The sequence below is a fragment of the Lutjanus erythropterus genome, chromosome 24 (assembly GCF_056507025.1).
Source record: "Lutjanus erythropterus isolate fLutEry1 chromosome 24, fLutEry1.hap2, whole genome shotgun sequence".
NCBI lineage: Eukaryota > Metazoa > Chordata > Actinopteri > Lutjaniformes > Lutjanidae > Lutjanus > Lutjanus erythropterus.
Window position 1 is genome coordinate 10,949,210 of NC_139340.1, and position 15,794 is coordinate 10,965,003.

General features: G+C 39.2%; 2 protein-coding genes across 2 annotated transcripts in view; one reads left to right on the top strand and one right to left on the bottom strand.

The window, feature by feature from the left end:
* Window positions 1-252: 252 nt before the first annotated feature.
* cldn10a (claudin 10a) lies at window positions 253-4,969 on the bottom strand. Its single transcript, XM_084713533.1, has 5 exons — window positions 4,670-4,969; window positions 3,188-3,349; window positions 2,923-3,004; window positions 2,733-2,837; window positions 253-975 (listed from the first exon to the last, which is right to left on the bottom strand). Exons 1-5 carry the CDS (start codon window positions 4,887-4,889, stop codon window positions 846-848), a joined length of 699 nt encoding a protein of 232 aa, XP_084569659.1. The 5' UTR covers window positions 4,890-4,969; the 3' UTR covers window positions 253-845.
* Window positions 4,970-9,957: 4,988 nt separating this feature from the next.
* LOC146304751 (ATP-binding cassette sub-family C member 4-like) overlaps window positions 9,958-15,794 on the top strand; it is a 31,212-nt gene continuing 25,375 nt past the window's right edge. The window contains exons 1-5 of the mRNA XM_084713396.1: window positions 9,958-10,195; window positions 11,693-11,803; window positions 14,852-14,972; window positions 15,216-15,440; window positions 15,658-15,747. Of these exons, the coding sequence (XP_084569522.1) occupies window positions 10,122-10,195; window positions 11,693-11,803; window positions 14,852-14,972; window positions 15,216-15,440; window positions 15,658-15,747 (621 nt within the window). The 5' untranslated portion in view covers window positions 9,958-10,121. The remainder of the gene's footprint in view (window positions 10,196-11,692; window positions 11,804-14,851; window positions 14,973-15,215; window positions 15,441-15,657; window positions 15,748-15,794) is intronic.

Consider the following 15,794-nt stretch of genomic DNA (forward strand, 5'->3'; position numbering starts at 1 on the left):
CATCCCAAGGTGTCTTCTGTCTCCATAAAACAACATGAAAAGATTAACTGGATTTTTATCATAGCTATCCTGTTCTTTAAAGGTAATCTAGTTTATTTTATTAAAATAATAATTTGTCACGTTTACATAATTTTGTTGCTTCGAAAACAGCATGTGTATAATGTGTTAAAAAAAAACAATTTGGAAATTGTAACCCTTTTAAAACATAACTACTTTAAATGATGTTCCCTTTTGTGGAAAAAATACAAAAAATCATGTTTAGAATGATTTAATTTACAAAACCATCATATTCATATAATAGAAGCTCTAGCAGTAAACTCAAACAAGAGTTGTATCTGTTATCTGAATGACACTCTCTAGTTTGCATGTTAAAATGCAAGAAAAATGTTTTAAAATATATTGCAGACTTCATTAAATATCGACATCCAATTGGCCTTTGACTCAAGAATTGTAAAATGGCGATTTAATATGTGTCCAGTCTTTGTGAGACAAGCAGCAGAGGCCAGCTTGTTGAAGGTGACCGGAGAGTTTGACCAGTGTTTTGTGCCAAATCAAATTTCCTGCCCTAAAAGAAGAACAAGCATATCTTTTACATTCAGACCATTGACAGGAATGCCCCAAAAAGCAGCCAGATTTGAGGAGAAATCCACTGAAAATCGATAAAATATGTAAACCATCACTTGCGTTACAGTATCCAGCTATTATTTTCTAGAGTTGAGGCACAGAAGTTTATCAGTGAATGCTGTCCTTAGCTTTTTACTGGTTTTGTACAGTTTTCTGGTGATCACAAACTATTATGATAATTTTCATAATCAAGTCACATAACAACAAGATAGAATCCAGTTTCACACGTAGGCATTTCTGCCAAACTGTCTCGACGGAGCTCCTGGTTCCTTCTGGAGGTTGTTGACTGTCTTGCTGTGTTTGTTGCGTGTCGTCACAAATGATGCAGCTCCACTGTAGGAGTATTCAGCTCTGCAATAAGAAAAAAAAGCCCTGAAAAAACATTGTGTATGTTTTGATCCCTATTTCAGTCAAGCACCCTTGACTTCAGTAAGACAAGAATTGAAGAGATGTGATTTTAAAGAAGGGCTGCAATCTTTAAATGTTTTCTAGTGTGAAGGAGTCAGGAGTTTTCAAAGTCTGAGACTGTGGGCCTCCCTTCAGACAGAGCTTTGAAAAAAGTGCTCCCCCTCAGTTCACTTCTTAGTTTTTGATCCCTGGATGCCTGGAATCAGGATTATGTTATTTGATCCCATAGACACTCAGTGTTGAGCCGAGATAGCCTGATATTACTGTTTTACAGAACCTTAGACAACACCAATCACATAAAAAAGGCATTTATTAGTTTCTGACTGATTCTGATTCCCCTTTTCTATTTCTTGTAGCTCTACTTCTAGCTTCTCGCTGTATCCACAATTAAACAATAAGTCTACAACCAATGCTTATGGTTAGGGGCAACTAATTGCTACCAGAAGCATGCTAACATGCCCCTAATAACAAAGCTTAAATGCGGATGTGTAGCAGGTATAATGTTTATGTAACTACACTATCTTAGCATGCTAAACTTTGCTAAATGCCCTTATACACTTAAACTTACACTTACTTACTAATAAGCACAGTGGATGCAGTGTTCACACCTTTTTTCCCAATAAAAGTAGCTGGTACTCGTCCCAAAAGTTGCTAAAAGTCGCCAGATGATGTAATACGATCATTTGAATATTGATCATTGCTCACACATTTGCATAAAGCGGCAGTTATGTTGGTTGCAGCGAGGGAGAAATCACCTTAAGCCATAGAAATACAGAGAAATCTTTAAGTCACTACAGGGACAAAGTAAAAAAAAACGTGAGGGAGAAAATCAAATGAACTGTTTAAATATTTTCTCAATCAAACATATATATTTACGATATATAGGCATATCTAATCCATAGGTTTGGAGAAATTAAATTAATCAATTGAACTGCGGACGACACTAGATGAAAAGGGAAGTTGCTGGAATTCATCATGTGAGTATCATGGTTGTCTGTACTGAATTTGATGGTGAGTCATCCAATAGTTGTTGGGATATTTGAGTCTGGACCAACTGACTGACACTGACATCTCTAAAGCCAAGCCACTAGTGTGGCTAAAATAGATACGTCAGTCGCCATTTTCTATGCCTGAAGCAGAACAAAGAATTGAGAGGATGTGATTTAAAGTATGAATGCCCTAATGAAGAGCAATCACACCATTTGAAGCCACATAACCTATGGGCCAGAGGCCAGATCCTGCAAAATAATTCTTTATATGTTGTTTCTCTTAGCATATTGGCTTATGGTAGGCAGGATTGACTGCTCACAAGACTAGTTCCCTGGATGTCAGTAAAAGAGAAGGTTTTCGCCTGATGCAACACTTCCCTATAGGTCCCCCTCAGTCAAGGTGACTTTCACTTTCAAAAGATCTTTATTACTCGACTGTAACAAAGGAAACATTCAGCCATCATCAGCCGTGTTCTGGCACAATTTGCCTTGTAGATTCAGCAAATATGGGACAAGATGTTGAGAGAGATTAATGGATGTTTTCGAACGTAACCGTCTTTTCATTGCAGTTACAGTAATTATTTAAATTGCCTGATTGAGTTATCAACTCAAATCATTCCAAATCAGATTTGCTCTCAGGGTTTGTTGCTGATGACAGATGTGGGATCACATTCTTAGCATCCAGCATGTCAGACAAACCAAGCAACTTGCCTGAAACTGAAGCCTTCAGACAGGGAGAGACAGAAGACAAGTCCGCCAAGGATACACAGCACAGATCCAGCCCAGCCAATGAACAGAGCTGCGCCCAGCTCAAACCTGAAGCGAAAAGAAATTTATGACTGGAATTCCTCTCATCTTTAATCCACTGTCAAACAAATTTCTTTTAATCCTGAATACTTACTTCTGGGCAACAAAGAGAGGGTCAAAGAAGTCAGTTGTGATCCTGTGAGCATATATGGAGCATGCAGTCATGCAGCAGAGGCCTGCAGAGAGAAATAAGAGGATTTTTACTTCAAGTTCTGACTGAAATCAGCAGAAAGAGCTGATAATGTAATTGAGCTGAAGAATTTTTCATTCCAAAGTTGGATAGCTTCCTAAAGTGCAGCTCAAATGCTGCATTCCCCATAAATCCAGACAGAGACAAATATGAGTGGCAAGAGATTTACCGCTAAGAATGAAGTGGAAGCCCGAGAGGACGGTCAGACGAGCCTTGGTGGTATCTGAGCCTCCTATTTTCGTGCACTTCATTCCTACCAGTGCAAGGATGGCACCAAAGAAACCCAGACATACAGAGGCTATCATCAGACCGCGGCACACCTGAATATAGGCTGCATGACAGAGGCAGAGAGGAGGCAATGATGCTTAGATGAATGTTTCCCAACCCTTTTGGCTCATCGACCCTAAAAATAAAGCAATATCTTCTCATGTCCTGGATTTTGCTCAGTTTTAGAGGCCTAAAGAGATAAAAGTACAAGCCATTTTTGTAATTTTTAAGATTTAACATCCTTGCTGATCTGAGAGTTAGAGTAGACTCAGTCCATTCTCATGTCTGAGCACTAACTGTAAAGTTACAGTTAGCTCAGCTCAGTAATCAGACTGGAAACAGGAGGAAACAGCTAGTCAGGCTTTGTCTAAATGTAAAAAAAAGCCCTCTACTTCACTAATTAGTACATTATATCTACTTTTATTTGTTTAATCCATATCAGAACCTAGTTTAAGATGTTAGAGCTCACCCTTGTGAGTTTTGGGAAGGTTGTGAAAAAGTTAGTTACGAGCCCTGTACTATAACTCATCAATCCTGCTGAAAACTTTTGCCTAAATTTTCTCAGCCCTACCACTTTTTTAAATGCTTGTACATTTCTCCCATCCTAAATGACAGCAAATCTGGTCTAAAACTGTTACTGGCTTGTATTAAATGTATATGATATTATAATGTAGAATAGAGTTGAATGATGTTGTGTCTGACACACTGTACCCTGCTCTCACTTTAATGCCAGTCACGTTCTGAAAATTAAAACATAACCCAATGTATTTTTCTTTTATCTAAAACATGTTACTGACTAAGATAAACATGTATGTTAGATCATAATGCACATGAAATTATGAAACTATACATGCCTTTTTGACCATTACTTTTGGAAAGTGCAGCTTAAACTTTGGAGCTTGGAGGAAAAGGACAGGAATTTAAATGAGTTTGTGCCCATATAAAGTATTATTTTCTCAACAGAAAGTGACAATAGAGAAGTAGTGGTCAATCTGAAACTGCACGAATGTCTCAGATTGCCTCAGGACATTAGAATTAGGCTAATTCCTTCTCTTATTGTTACCAGAAAGTAATGGGACGTAACAAGTGACCTCTGTATGACTGTATGACTTTCTCAGATTGCCTCATTTAGACCCATTAGGAGGTTGTATCAGTCCAGCTCAGCTCATTCACTGAAATATGCCCCAGGTGGCCTTTAACTTTAAATGTTGTGGTTGTTTGTGGCCTGAAGCCAGAGTCAGAAAAGGAAATATCAAGTTCCAAATCCATTTGTTTACACTGGTGGATGTTCATCCAAAAAACAACAAATGTTCAAGACTGGGCATCAGTGCTTCAGATAGAAATTACAAACAACCTCAGTAAAAACAGTCATTTCAAAACTCACCATCCAGAGCCAGCATTGAAGGAAAGTCCTTGCAGTTGGACACACCGGTGGAATCAGTCACACATGTTTTCCAAAGGTTGGACCAGAAGGTAGCAGTGGTGATGACCGTCCCGTCCACAGAAGACACCTTCCAGTAGTCTGTAGGCAGGGTGGACGACACCAGGATCCACCCCGAGATGGTCAGGAGAAAGGCAACAATCTCTGTTGCCATATTGCCCATTTTTCCTGAGACTTGGAGGTCTGGACTGGGACAGGACGGAGATCTTTCCCTCAGGAGTGACAGAGAGCAGGTGGGAGGGTCGGTCCAGGACAGGTGCGTCAGCAGAATTCTGCTTCTCCTTCACCTTTCTACGACCGAGAACCAATACTTCTAAGTGCATATCATCCACTGACACACAATCAGCTGTTGTATGTTGTGTTTGTGTGTGGCGGCGGGCGGGTGCCGGGGGGGTGCACACACTGGTCATCACTCCACACAGTGTGCAGAGGGTCTGCAAGGGGATCTGCAGGAGGAGGAAGTCTTTAATTGAAAGGATCTGAAAAGTCTTTGACAGAGAGGGAACACAAGATGAGGAAGAGAGATAGGAGAGATGGTGGATTGACTGAATGAATGCATAGTGTGTTGGGGGTCTTTTTTGGTGCTCTTTTTCATGTCACCGTTTCAATTATCACTTTTCAAAATGCTGCACCAGAATTTAACAACCCAGTGCTTCAAACCCTGATGATAGCAGCAGCACTAAATAAAAGGCTGTGCAACTAGTTAGAATATAATTCTGTGCTGGTTTATGGCATTACAGCTCCATCCAGTGGCAGAAAGGAGAGACTGTTTGAAGCTCTCTGAAACAGGATTTCCCCAGTTCTCTGCTTCCAGTTAAACCAACTGAAAATTGTATCAGCGCTGCCCTGTCATGAGCTCATCAACACCAAATCTGATATTAAACTGGAGTATATTTAACATTTATACAAAAGATGGATCATATGTTTTGCTTATAACATCTTAACCCAGAGTTTTTTCTCAGGTGAAGACCCCTTGCAAGATAGAAAATGGAGAGACAAGCCCTGTTTGAGAAACGCTGTCTTGACCTGAAAGTAAGTATTAAAGTAACTGTTAAATATTGTACAGTACAACAGTCACCCTGATATGTTGTGAGTAAGCAGTATAAAGATGCACCAAATGGAAAGACTAATGTTTATAGTTACATTCCATTACTGCAAACTTGTGTCTGCTTTCCTATTTTCTTGTGCAAATATTCACCCTCCCTACATACGCACACTAAGACAGTTCCTTACAGTTTCTGTTTGTGTTCTCTGTTAATTCTTATGTCTTTATTACCAGTGTTGTCACCTTCTCTTCTGTGCTGGTCTCCTTGGCCTTCTCAACAGCACACTTTGTGACTCATTTGGGATAATTTCACTGTTACAACAGGATTTAATCTAATACTGTATTAACTATATTAACTGTAGGGTGACCGGAAACAACCACAGAAGCTAAAGTAAAAAATATTGCTGTATGAAATGATTATTTTAAAAAAGAGCTATTTCCTGTGTCCTGTCTCAGCAGCAGCTGTTAGAGTTTGACAACAGGATTTAATTTTGAGCAATGAGTTTAAATTGTGGAGGAAGGAGAGAGAGGAATCGTGGTGGCCAGAAAGGGGCAAGAGGGAGTCGAGTGTGAGTCAGAGTAAAAATTAAATGGTGAAAGAAAGTAATGAAGTCATAAATTCACAACATGAAAGCAGAACCAGTCCTCTGAGCAGAATGCGGTCGAGTGCTAATTAATTAAATCCCTAATCTCGTGCTGAAAAACTGTTTGTTGGTGTCCGTCTGTTATTGTACTGCTTTTTCAAGCGAGGATTAGATCTAATCTCCGTTTGTAAAGAAAGAGGGATTGTTTCCGGGGCAAATAATTACCCAAAACATTTCCAGACAATACTGTGCTGTAGCTGCCCCCACCGACCCCGATTCTTGGAAAGTTCCTGGGGTCAATAAATGGCCACAGGTACAGCGTTCCCACCGTCAGCATTCCAGGAAAAACTAAACGCAGGTGTTTTACAGACAGTAAAGGACAGTGCGAAGGTGCTGAGAGCGCCGTTACCTACAGTAAATCTCAAGATAGTTGAAGCATTGATGGCACGTTTCCATGGTCACTGTTGCTGAGCAATGTCAGAGGAGAAACTAATCCTGTAAACCTGCTAATGAAAGGGAAGCAGCTGGAACAGGTTGTTATCAGTGTTAACCTGTTGATGACACCCCAGTTAGACCATGAATATGATAAGCCGACGGACTTTCCATTGGCTGGGAAATCATATATTGTTCATGCAGGACAGAAGGCAGATTTCTTTCTTGCTAAATACCTTTTAGTGCAAATGGTGATGTTGATGTCAAAATCAGTCTCACAGGACGATGGTAATCGATTTTAAAGGTGGAAAAACAAGTATATGCTTCTTTGTTGTTGAGTGAGATAATAAGTAATAGTTTGATTTTAAAAAAATATGGTCAGAGCCTGTACTTCATGATACATTTGATCGGCGTAATCTATTTATATAGTTTTAGACAGCTGTTGGATTATTTTAAGGTGTCATTACACTGTTTCAAAGATTAAATCTTAGAAATAACTATTAAAAACTTTTATCCTTTAGCTTTTTTCTTTTAAACTCTACTTTAGACCTTTTTAACCAATTGCTTGACTTTAAAAGCGATACATTAATGACACAACAATTACTAGATTAATCAGTGTTTTGACAACAAATTTAGATTTAGTCTAGTTTTGACAAAATGCCTTTTAGTTTTTGTCATCTGAATTGTTTTTAGCCTAGTTTTAGCTCCTTAACAATTGCATCGTTAATCCGGTGACAAAAATGTCATCAGAAATTAGTTTTTATTTAGTTATCGTCTCATTTTTGTCAGTGAAAAAATGTCATTGAGTTTCACTTATGCTGTGAAACAACTACATGGATTGTCACATGGTCCTCAGATGATGAGTCACTGTGACTTTAGTGATCTCTGATGTTTCCTTTAGCACCACTAACTTTTGTAGTTATGAGTAAAATGTCTCAACAACCAAGGGATGGATTGTCATGATATTTAGCTCAGATGTTCACAGTAACTTAATTTAGTGTCATCATCTGGTCAAAATTTCAATTGATCTAAATGTCCAGGATATTTGGAAACACCTGGAATGTGATCTACAAAGGTTAAAAAGACATTTTTCAGTCCATTTCACGGACTTGAAAGCAGTGGTTAAACATTTTCCGACAAACCAAACTTAACAATCTGAAAAAAAAAAGGTCATGTCATCCTTCTCAAAATTTTTTTATCAGTCATTAGCAATGATAGATGATGCAACTCATAAAAAAAGAAGAAGTTAAAGTTTTAGGGAAATTAATGAACTGACTTACTGTTTTCACACAGTGCTACTTAGAACAGTTCATTCCATCTGAACCAAAACAAGACGTGCTGAGTAAATCTTGTTAACTGCAATTAAAAAGAAAGAACGTGAGGACTTCTTCCTCTGTGGTCATTGCAGGGAGAAAAGAACCTGGCAGCGTGTGAGGAAAAACTAGGCCTATCACACGCCTGGGGAAGCATGGGAAAGGTGTGTTGATCCTCTGCAGATGAATGTTATTGGGCTGAGTTCAGCTGCTTGTAATAATCTCCTGCTGGCTTTTCTCCTCCAACCCTTTCCCCCAGTCGGAGCTAGCTAAACATCAACGGGAGCATAATGTGCGAGGTGTGAGGGCCAGGGACGCTTATCTCTGTTATCTTTAGATCGGCAGTGTGAGCATAATAGTTTACTTTGGTTCCATGTGACTGATTTTCTTGGAGTTTAGTGCAGGGAGATGTTTTAATCTCTACTTTCTCTCAGGTCTTTTATTTCGTTGCAGGAAGCACCTGCGGCGTGTCAGAGGGCATCTGTCATCTACTGCCTGCTCTTTATTTATAGGATATCCTGTATGAGAGAGTGTGTGTGAGTGTGTGTGTGCGTCACGTGTCCCTGTGTTTGTACAACGGAACAGACAGTGAGACAGTAAGAAAACAAAAGTTAGCTTGATGGGAATTGTTATGCAGTTATTTCCTTTACAGTATTCTCCCAAATTGCTGAAGTTACACATATTAGGACTGACACTACATTTCCTCTCATCCACAGTGACACATATTATTTTATTATCATGAGATAAAGTCTGGCAGTGAGGCTACATGCCTGTACATGTTCAGAACTGTGTCAGTGTGTGTGTGTGTGTGTGTGAAACTGACAGATATGGGGAAACAGGACATTTTGCTGACTAATACTGACATGTCTTGCCACAGGTCACAGACACAACAGAAAGTTTACTCGGGGCTCCTTTGAGCCCACTGAAACTTTGGGAACCCTCCCACGATCTTTTTTTGAATGGTAATGGTGACTTTACTCTCTGGCTTACAAAATTACAACACAAACTTTGAATTAAACATTAACATATTCTCACATTTTAATGTATATTTCAACTGAGACACGTTAACTTATTAATGTCAGGTGTTTTTTTTGTTTTTTTAACTCTTTTAAGTACATTTTATCCCTTATTTGTGGAACAGTCTTTTCAGATTTTGCTGTCACACATGAAGAAGACTTGTGTGACATTTTACCCTGACAGTATATTTTTGAATGGCAATGGTGGATTATGTTCATTTCAGGTGTATACATTATTATTTATATATAGATATTTGTAGTTATCCATTTATTTATTTATATATTTACTTATTCTTTTATTTGCACACAGGAGAGGTCAGGAATCCACAGGCTTATTAACAATGCACCGCCCTGCCTTCAGTAAAAAACCCCACAAACAAGTAAATATAAAATAATAATAATAATCAACTAAGCTTACATAAATTAAAAACACAACCTAAAAAGACAAGAATGACATTCAGTAAGAGAAAACTATCCAAAAACCAAACAAAGATAACATAAAATAAAATAGAAAAAGGAAAAATGTAGACTTGTGGTTAAAAATGATAATACAGTAATCTAAAATCTAATAACAAGGCTGTCACTTTCACATATCACATATTGCAGCTCCACTCTGATCACTGACAAGTAAATCCGGCTAACGCCATGTTCAGAGTTTTCCGAATCAATCAAATCAACTATGACTCAAATTAGTTTATGAAGAATATTCAGCGATGTTCTCAGCCAATCCTGTGAACGCAGAGCAGAGGGCAGAGCCAATCGCGTGGGGCGAGCGTTCTGTGCAGCCATTCAGGAGTCTGTGGGGGCGGGGCCACTGAAGGTGCTTTTGATGTTTTTTAGGAGGGCTAGCTTGTGTTCTGTAAGGACCACGTAACACACCTTGTGGGTGTCGAGGCGACCCCGCGTAACATGTGTGTGTGCCGGAGTCACGGCACATAGCTCGGGGGAACAGTTTTTAGACGGGGAGAAAGTTGAACACAAAGTACCGTGTGAGTGCGGACAACCATGGAAGAAGTCGGTAAAGCTGCCAAGACCAACCCGGCAGCGACGGCGGGCCTTTTGTCAAAGATATTTTTCTGGTAAGTCGACAAAACATCCCGGATGGTAACCGCCGTTAGCCAACGCTACTGTTAGCGGGGGATTTAAACGAGTGCCAAACACGCCGAGTTCATGTGTTAGCTCACGTTTTTGAAGCGGTCTTTTTCTCACTATACTACACAGTGACACGAACCTGTCTGTAGGTGAGTGTTTGGCGGACTGGAACCTAAATTGTTGTGTTGGTTTCACATTTGAAAAAGTTGTTATTCGTTGGCAAAAGTTTACGTAATGACAGTTTCCTGTTGAATCATTTGCTTTGGATGCTCGAGACGTGTTGGGAAGTGGGAAATGTGTTCCAGCTCTCTATCAAACACAGACAATGCATACTGGTTGCTGTTGGCAGTGGTGGAAGAAGTATTCAAACACTTTTCTTAAAAGTAGTGCGACTAGTAAACGAATCTTAAGTATTATCAGTAAAATGTAGCCTACTTAAAGTATAGTAAAAGTACTCAGTGTACAGTAAAATGGAACTTGTCAGTGTTTTGCTATGCTGTTTATGGATTAATGTTACTGGTACATTATTTAGTATGTTGCTTTTTACTGCTGTAGATATTTAAGGTGAAGTTCATATCAGCTTTTATGTATATTGTTGGCTAATTCAATCTACAGCAATACATGTAAGGGACAATGTGTAATGAGCAGGTCATGACTGAACTATTTTGAAGATAATAAAAATCTTCAGTGTCAATTGATGATCAAACTAGGATCACTGTAAAGTACTGTCAGTCAAAATTGTAAGCCCTATATCTCAATATATTTGCTAAAAGTTAAATATTAGATTCCCCCTTTTACTAAAGCCCCCCTCCAACCATTAATCAAATTTATCATTTGGCTGTACTGTTAGATCCATGTATTTCTAAACAGTCAACTTTTCATTAACTCTGAAAAACAGCCCTGTTTTTAACCTTTAGAGGATTTTTCAATAGTTTATATCATTTAAGAAGAACAGGATTTTTCCTAACCCATAAAGGAACATTTAATCATTTAGAAAATCCAAAATGCATGTTTTTTACTGACAGCAAAGGTATGAAAAGTTGAATCTGAAAAATAACTCCTAACTACAGCTGACAGACACATGTAGTGAACTAGAACATACAATATTTGTCTCTAAGATGTAGTGAAATGTAAGTACGAAAATACTCGTGAAGTACAAGTACCTCAAACTTTGCACAGTATTTCAGTAAATGCATAGTACTGTAGTCTCTTGGCATCATGCTGGTAGTGAAGAGGACATCGGATCAAGTTCACCACACTTTTCACACTATATTTAAGGAGCTTAAAGGGTGTCACGTTTGTTCACATTAATGCTGACAATCTGACAAGTCTTGATGGCTGCAAGTGCATTTTGTCTTAATAACACTATGGAGAACTGAGCATCAGCTGAATAATATGAATGGATACACTGTGGTCGCTTCTCTGCCTTTGTCTGTGGAAACTCCAAATTCTCTTCTTGACTTCTCTGATTATCTTTCCGTCAGGTGGCTCAATCCGTTGTTCAGCATTGGATACAAACGACCGCTGGAGGAAGATGACATGTTCAAAGTGCTCCCGGAGGACGGCTCAGAGAGACTGGGACAGGAGCTGCAAAGGTTAGTGAAAATAAAGTCAAAACACTAACTTGAGATGACAGCAGTTACGTTTTCACTCGCTGTTAAGTTGTATGGAGCCCCAATTCATAGTGACAGTGTTATAATCGTGCAACATTGAATCTGAGTATCTTAAATTCGAGTTTTTGATACCTAAGTTTTAAATACTTCCAGTCAAAATAGATATTTTCATTCCTTGAGATTCCTAATTGATTGTTTCTGCATCTACAAGGATTATATTGTGAGTTAAATGCAGTTGTAGATTACTCAAATCTGCTCAAGTCAAAATATGTCACAAGGACATGAATACGTAGTACATGGAATTAAAAGCGGCCTAGTTTTGAAACAACAGATCCGTCTGACACATAACAATATGTTTATGATTGTCTGGCGTTTCCAGTCTGACAAGACAAGTTGCTGCTGTAGATATCCAGACCAACGTCAGAGGAGAGCAGTCGCCTTGTGTGTGCGTGAGGAGCAGATACAAGATGTGTTGCTCTCAGATGTTGACGTCAGCTGTCGATAGAAGAAGTGCATCATCACCACAGATCACTTGATGATGAGCTTCTTTCAATTCGCGGCACATCCTTGCTGTCGTTGGCAGAACAGCCAATTCTGTTACTTAAAACCAAATTGGCCACCAGATTGACCTCCAGATTTTCAAAGCAAGGTGTCACAGTCGTATGATGCACGCCACAGATATCTAAAGATATCAGATATCTGTGGCTGTAATCATTTTTTATCACTGACAAGCTGCTTATGATCTGTGACTTCTCAGAACTCGCACTTGTTTTTGTAAAAAGACTTTGAAGATATAAAAGCACTTTCAGACCTGAGGGGAAGTTTCCCTGAAAACATATTACTTCAAGCAGAAGATTTGCACTCATTTCCTATCACGCTCATAAAAACTAAAGGTGCCCTGTGGAGTTTCCTTGGAAATAAACAAAAGATGTTTACATTCAGTGTTACTCACCAAAACACATTGTTTGTATATTTGAGGTCTAACAAATGGTGACGAAGGCATTTCCATGCTCACAAATCACACGCAAAGCCTGGATTTGTTTGAATTTGATTCCAGCATTGATTACATCAGAGTTTACAAGCAGTAAACAGTCTCTTTTGCCATTTTTGGCATATTGCTGTGTTTCTTGGTAAATTGCCACCCGACGATCAGTCAAATCACTGAGACTAAAACGGCTCCATTGCCCCACTAGAAGCAAGTAACTCCACCGGGAACATTTAAACTGGGCTAAAGAAAAACCTTTTTTTTCAGGCTGTCTAACTAATATTAACAGACTTGAAGAAACTAGTTAACCTACAGTAAGGCTACTTCCAGACCAACTCACGTCTCAACCAATGTAGTCTCTGCACTGTTTGAACCCACTGTGACTGCTCAGATGACTAGTCCATGAATTTAGCACAACCCCCACTTTATCGAAGTTTCCAGAAAGAAATATTACCATATATTTGACAAATGCAGCACTTAAAGTGTATTTTGACTAGTATTTAGAGGCATTGCACATTATTGTTTCTGATAGGCAGATTGTAATTAACAATATCTTTAATCAGTCGCTCTGACTGTTTACACATAATGACGTAGATGTCTAAAATATGATGAGTACTATAGATCATATGTCCACTGAATGTGCATTGTCATGTTTCACAATGATGAGCAACACGTCTGTCAGGTTAATGAATAAATACGTAGATACTAGTATTTGTCTTTTTTGTAAAACCCTGCATTTTGCGACACGTGCAGGAACAGTGGAGATTATGTCTAGCTTCCAAACACAAAACGCACGCACTGCAAACACTCCCAGGCGTAAACCGACATCAATCAAAGGCCGCAAAAGATGCACTGGTTGTGTCCTCAAATTTAGGAAAGTTTTTAAGCCTTTTGTTTGTGTAGAATTGTGAACTTCACAGGACTCTGATCTTGAGTTTGAGTTTGATTACTGGGTTGTTTCACAGTCGGTGGTCCGGCTCTCTTTTAGTACTGTCATGAAACAACTTATTAACAGTGAAATCAGAATATTTCAGTGCCTGAAAGAACATGAAGTCCTGTCTTTCAGGCATTTCCACTCGGTTAGTCACAAGCCATGATTTGTTGGTTTGTCTTTAAGCACAGTGTTAAACTGCCGAGACAAGATCGCTTTTGATCCACTCCCCTGAAAAAGGAGACAACTTTGTTCCTGTGATAGAGATACAATCGATGCGTATAGCACTTGAGGCACCACCATGAAACAAAATGTTCTGGTCAAATGTTTTATAACTGCACAAAGTTTTATAACTGCACTGTTCTGCTGGGTAACTTGTATCTTCGTTACCAGTAACGCACACACACTGTAGTTATTTTGACATAGTCCCACGTACACTGTCCTACTGCTGGAAATACTCACTAGAGCACCAAATGTGGGTTAATCCACTCCTGATAATAGTTGCTAGTAAATACACATTAAATATTTTCCAACATTCTCTAAAAACTAAGTGACCAGCAGAGTTAGAAAATATTTAGCCTGTTTTGTAAAGGAAAGCAAGTACTAGTATATAAGATTTCAGGAGGAACAGAGAGCCGCAGACAGAGTAGGGAAGTTGGGAAGTACTGAGAGATGACACATGATCAGTTCTGTTTTTTTTTAAATGATCCAAATGCAACAACTGACAGGCAATGTGCTTTATGTTGGTTAAGTCAGTGGTTCCCAAACTGGGAGGTGCAGACCCACTGCAGGGGCCTCACTCTAATCTGTTATTAAAAGAAGGATATGATTGTTAAGTCATAAAAGTGCATCCCATTTCCACATGACGAGTATTTCTACCTCTGCAGCTACCACAGGTATTAGAATTAACAACCAAGACTTTGGATATGACAGTTATCATAGCAGACTCGAACTTGGCTTTGGTCACTGTCTTGTTGCAAGCTTTGCCCTTAAATGAAGGGGAAGCCTCGTTTTGGTTATACAGTTAAATGATTGCAGCCTCACAGGTGACCCTTGGCTACTTATTACATAAACAGAAAATACATGAAATGACATGGCACCTTTTGTTTGACAGACACTGGGATAATGAGGTGCAGATGGCTAAGGAAGGGCTGCGGACACCCAGACTCTCAAAATCCATCATTAAGTGCTACTGGAAACCATATGCAGTGCTGGGATTCTTTACCCTCATTGAGGTAAGTGTGTTAATCTTCCAAAATTAGCAGAATCTGGTGCATACAGCTCTCTAAAGCGAGCAAGATAATTTTTAATGACCCTTTTTCAAGAATTGGGAAACAAGCCAGTACTAACATTTAAAAGCAGCAGACAAGGCTCTGCACTGTCATACAGATCAGTTGCTGTGGTTTGTTTATTGTAAATAATCCTGTAATCAGTGTTGGTGAAGCTCACCCTCCTCTATCTCCCTCCCTGCATATCAGGAAGTCATTAAAGTCATCCAGCCAGTCATCTTGGGGAAGATGATTCAGTACTTTGAGAATTACGACCCGAATGACTACCAAGCTCTGTATGAGACCCTGGGCTACGCAGCTGCGTTGTCTCTATGCACCATCGGCCTGGCGGTGCTCCATCACCTCTACTTCTACCATGTCCAGAGAGCAGGCATGAAGATCAGAGTGGCCATGTGTCACATGATCTACAGGAAGGTCAGTAGAAGAACAACTTGACTCACATGAGTGTGTGTGTTCTTTTTATCCTCACCCACCTTCTAAAAGACCATTACAGTTACTTAATATCGTAATTAGAAAAATGAGAAGTGATTTTGTAAAACAGTGCTCAAATGTGCAGTTTTTGTCATAATTTCAGATATAATTGTTTGTGATTGATGCTGACTCACTAATAATGTATCCTGTCTCTTTCTAGGCTCTGTGTCTCAGCAGTTCAGCCATGGGAAAGACCACCACAGGCCAGATTGTCAATCTCCTCTCCAATGACGTCAACAAGTTTGATGATGTACGAGAAATTTAAGGTTTTTTGAGAACAAGAAGCAGAAGGGGTGC

What these genes read in the sequence shown, in the direction of transcription:
- cldn10a (XM_084713533.1), bottom strand. Translation starts at nt 4,889, where the DNA reads ATGGGCAATATGGCAACAGAGATTGTTGCCTTTCTCCTGACCATCTCG. An exon ending in CCTCTCTTTGTTGCCCAGAA is followed by an intron (nt 2,838 to 2,922) that starts GTAAGTATTCAG and finishes TTTTCGCTTCAG; the next exon opens with GTTTGAGCTGGGCGCAGCTC. An exon ending in TCTGAAGGCTTCAGTTTCAG is followed by an intron (nt 976 to 2,732) that starts GCAAGTTGCTTG and finishes TTCTTATTGCAG; the next exon opens with AGCTGAATACTCCTACAGTG.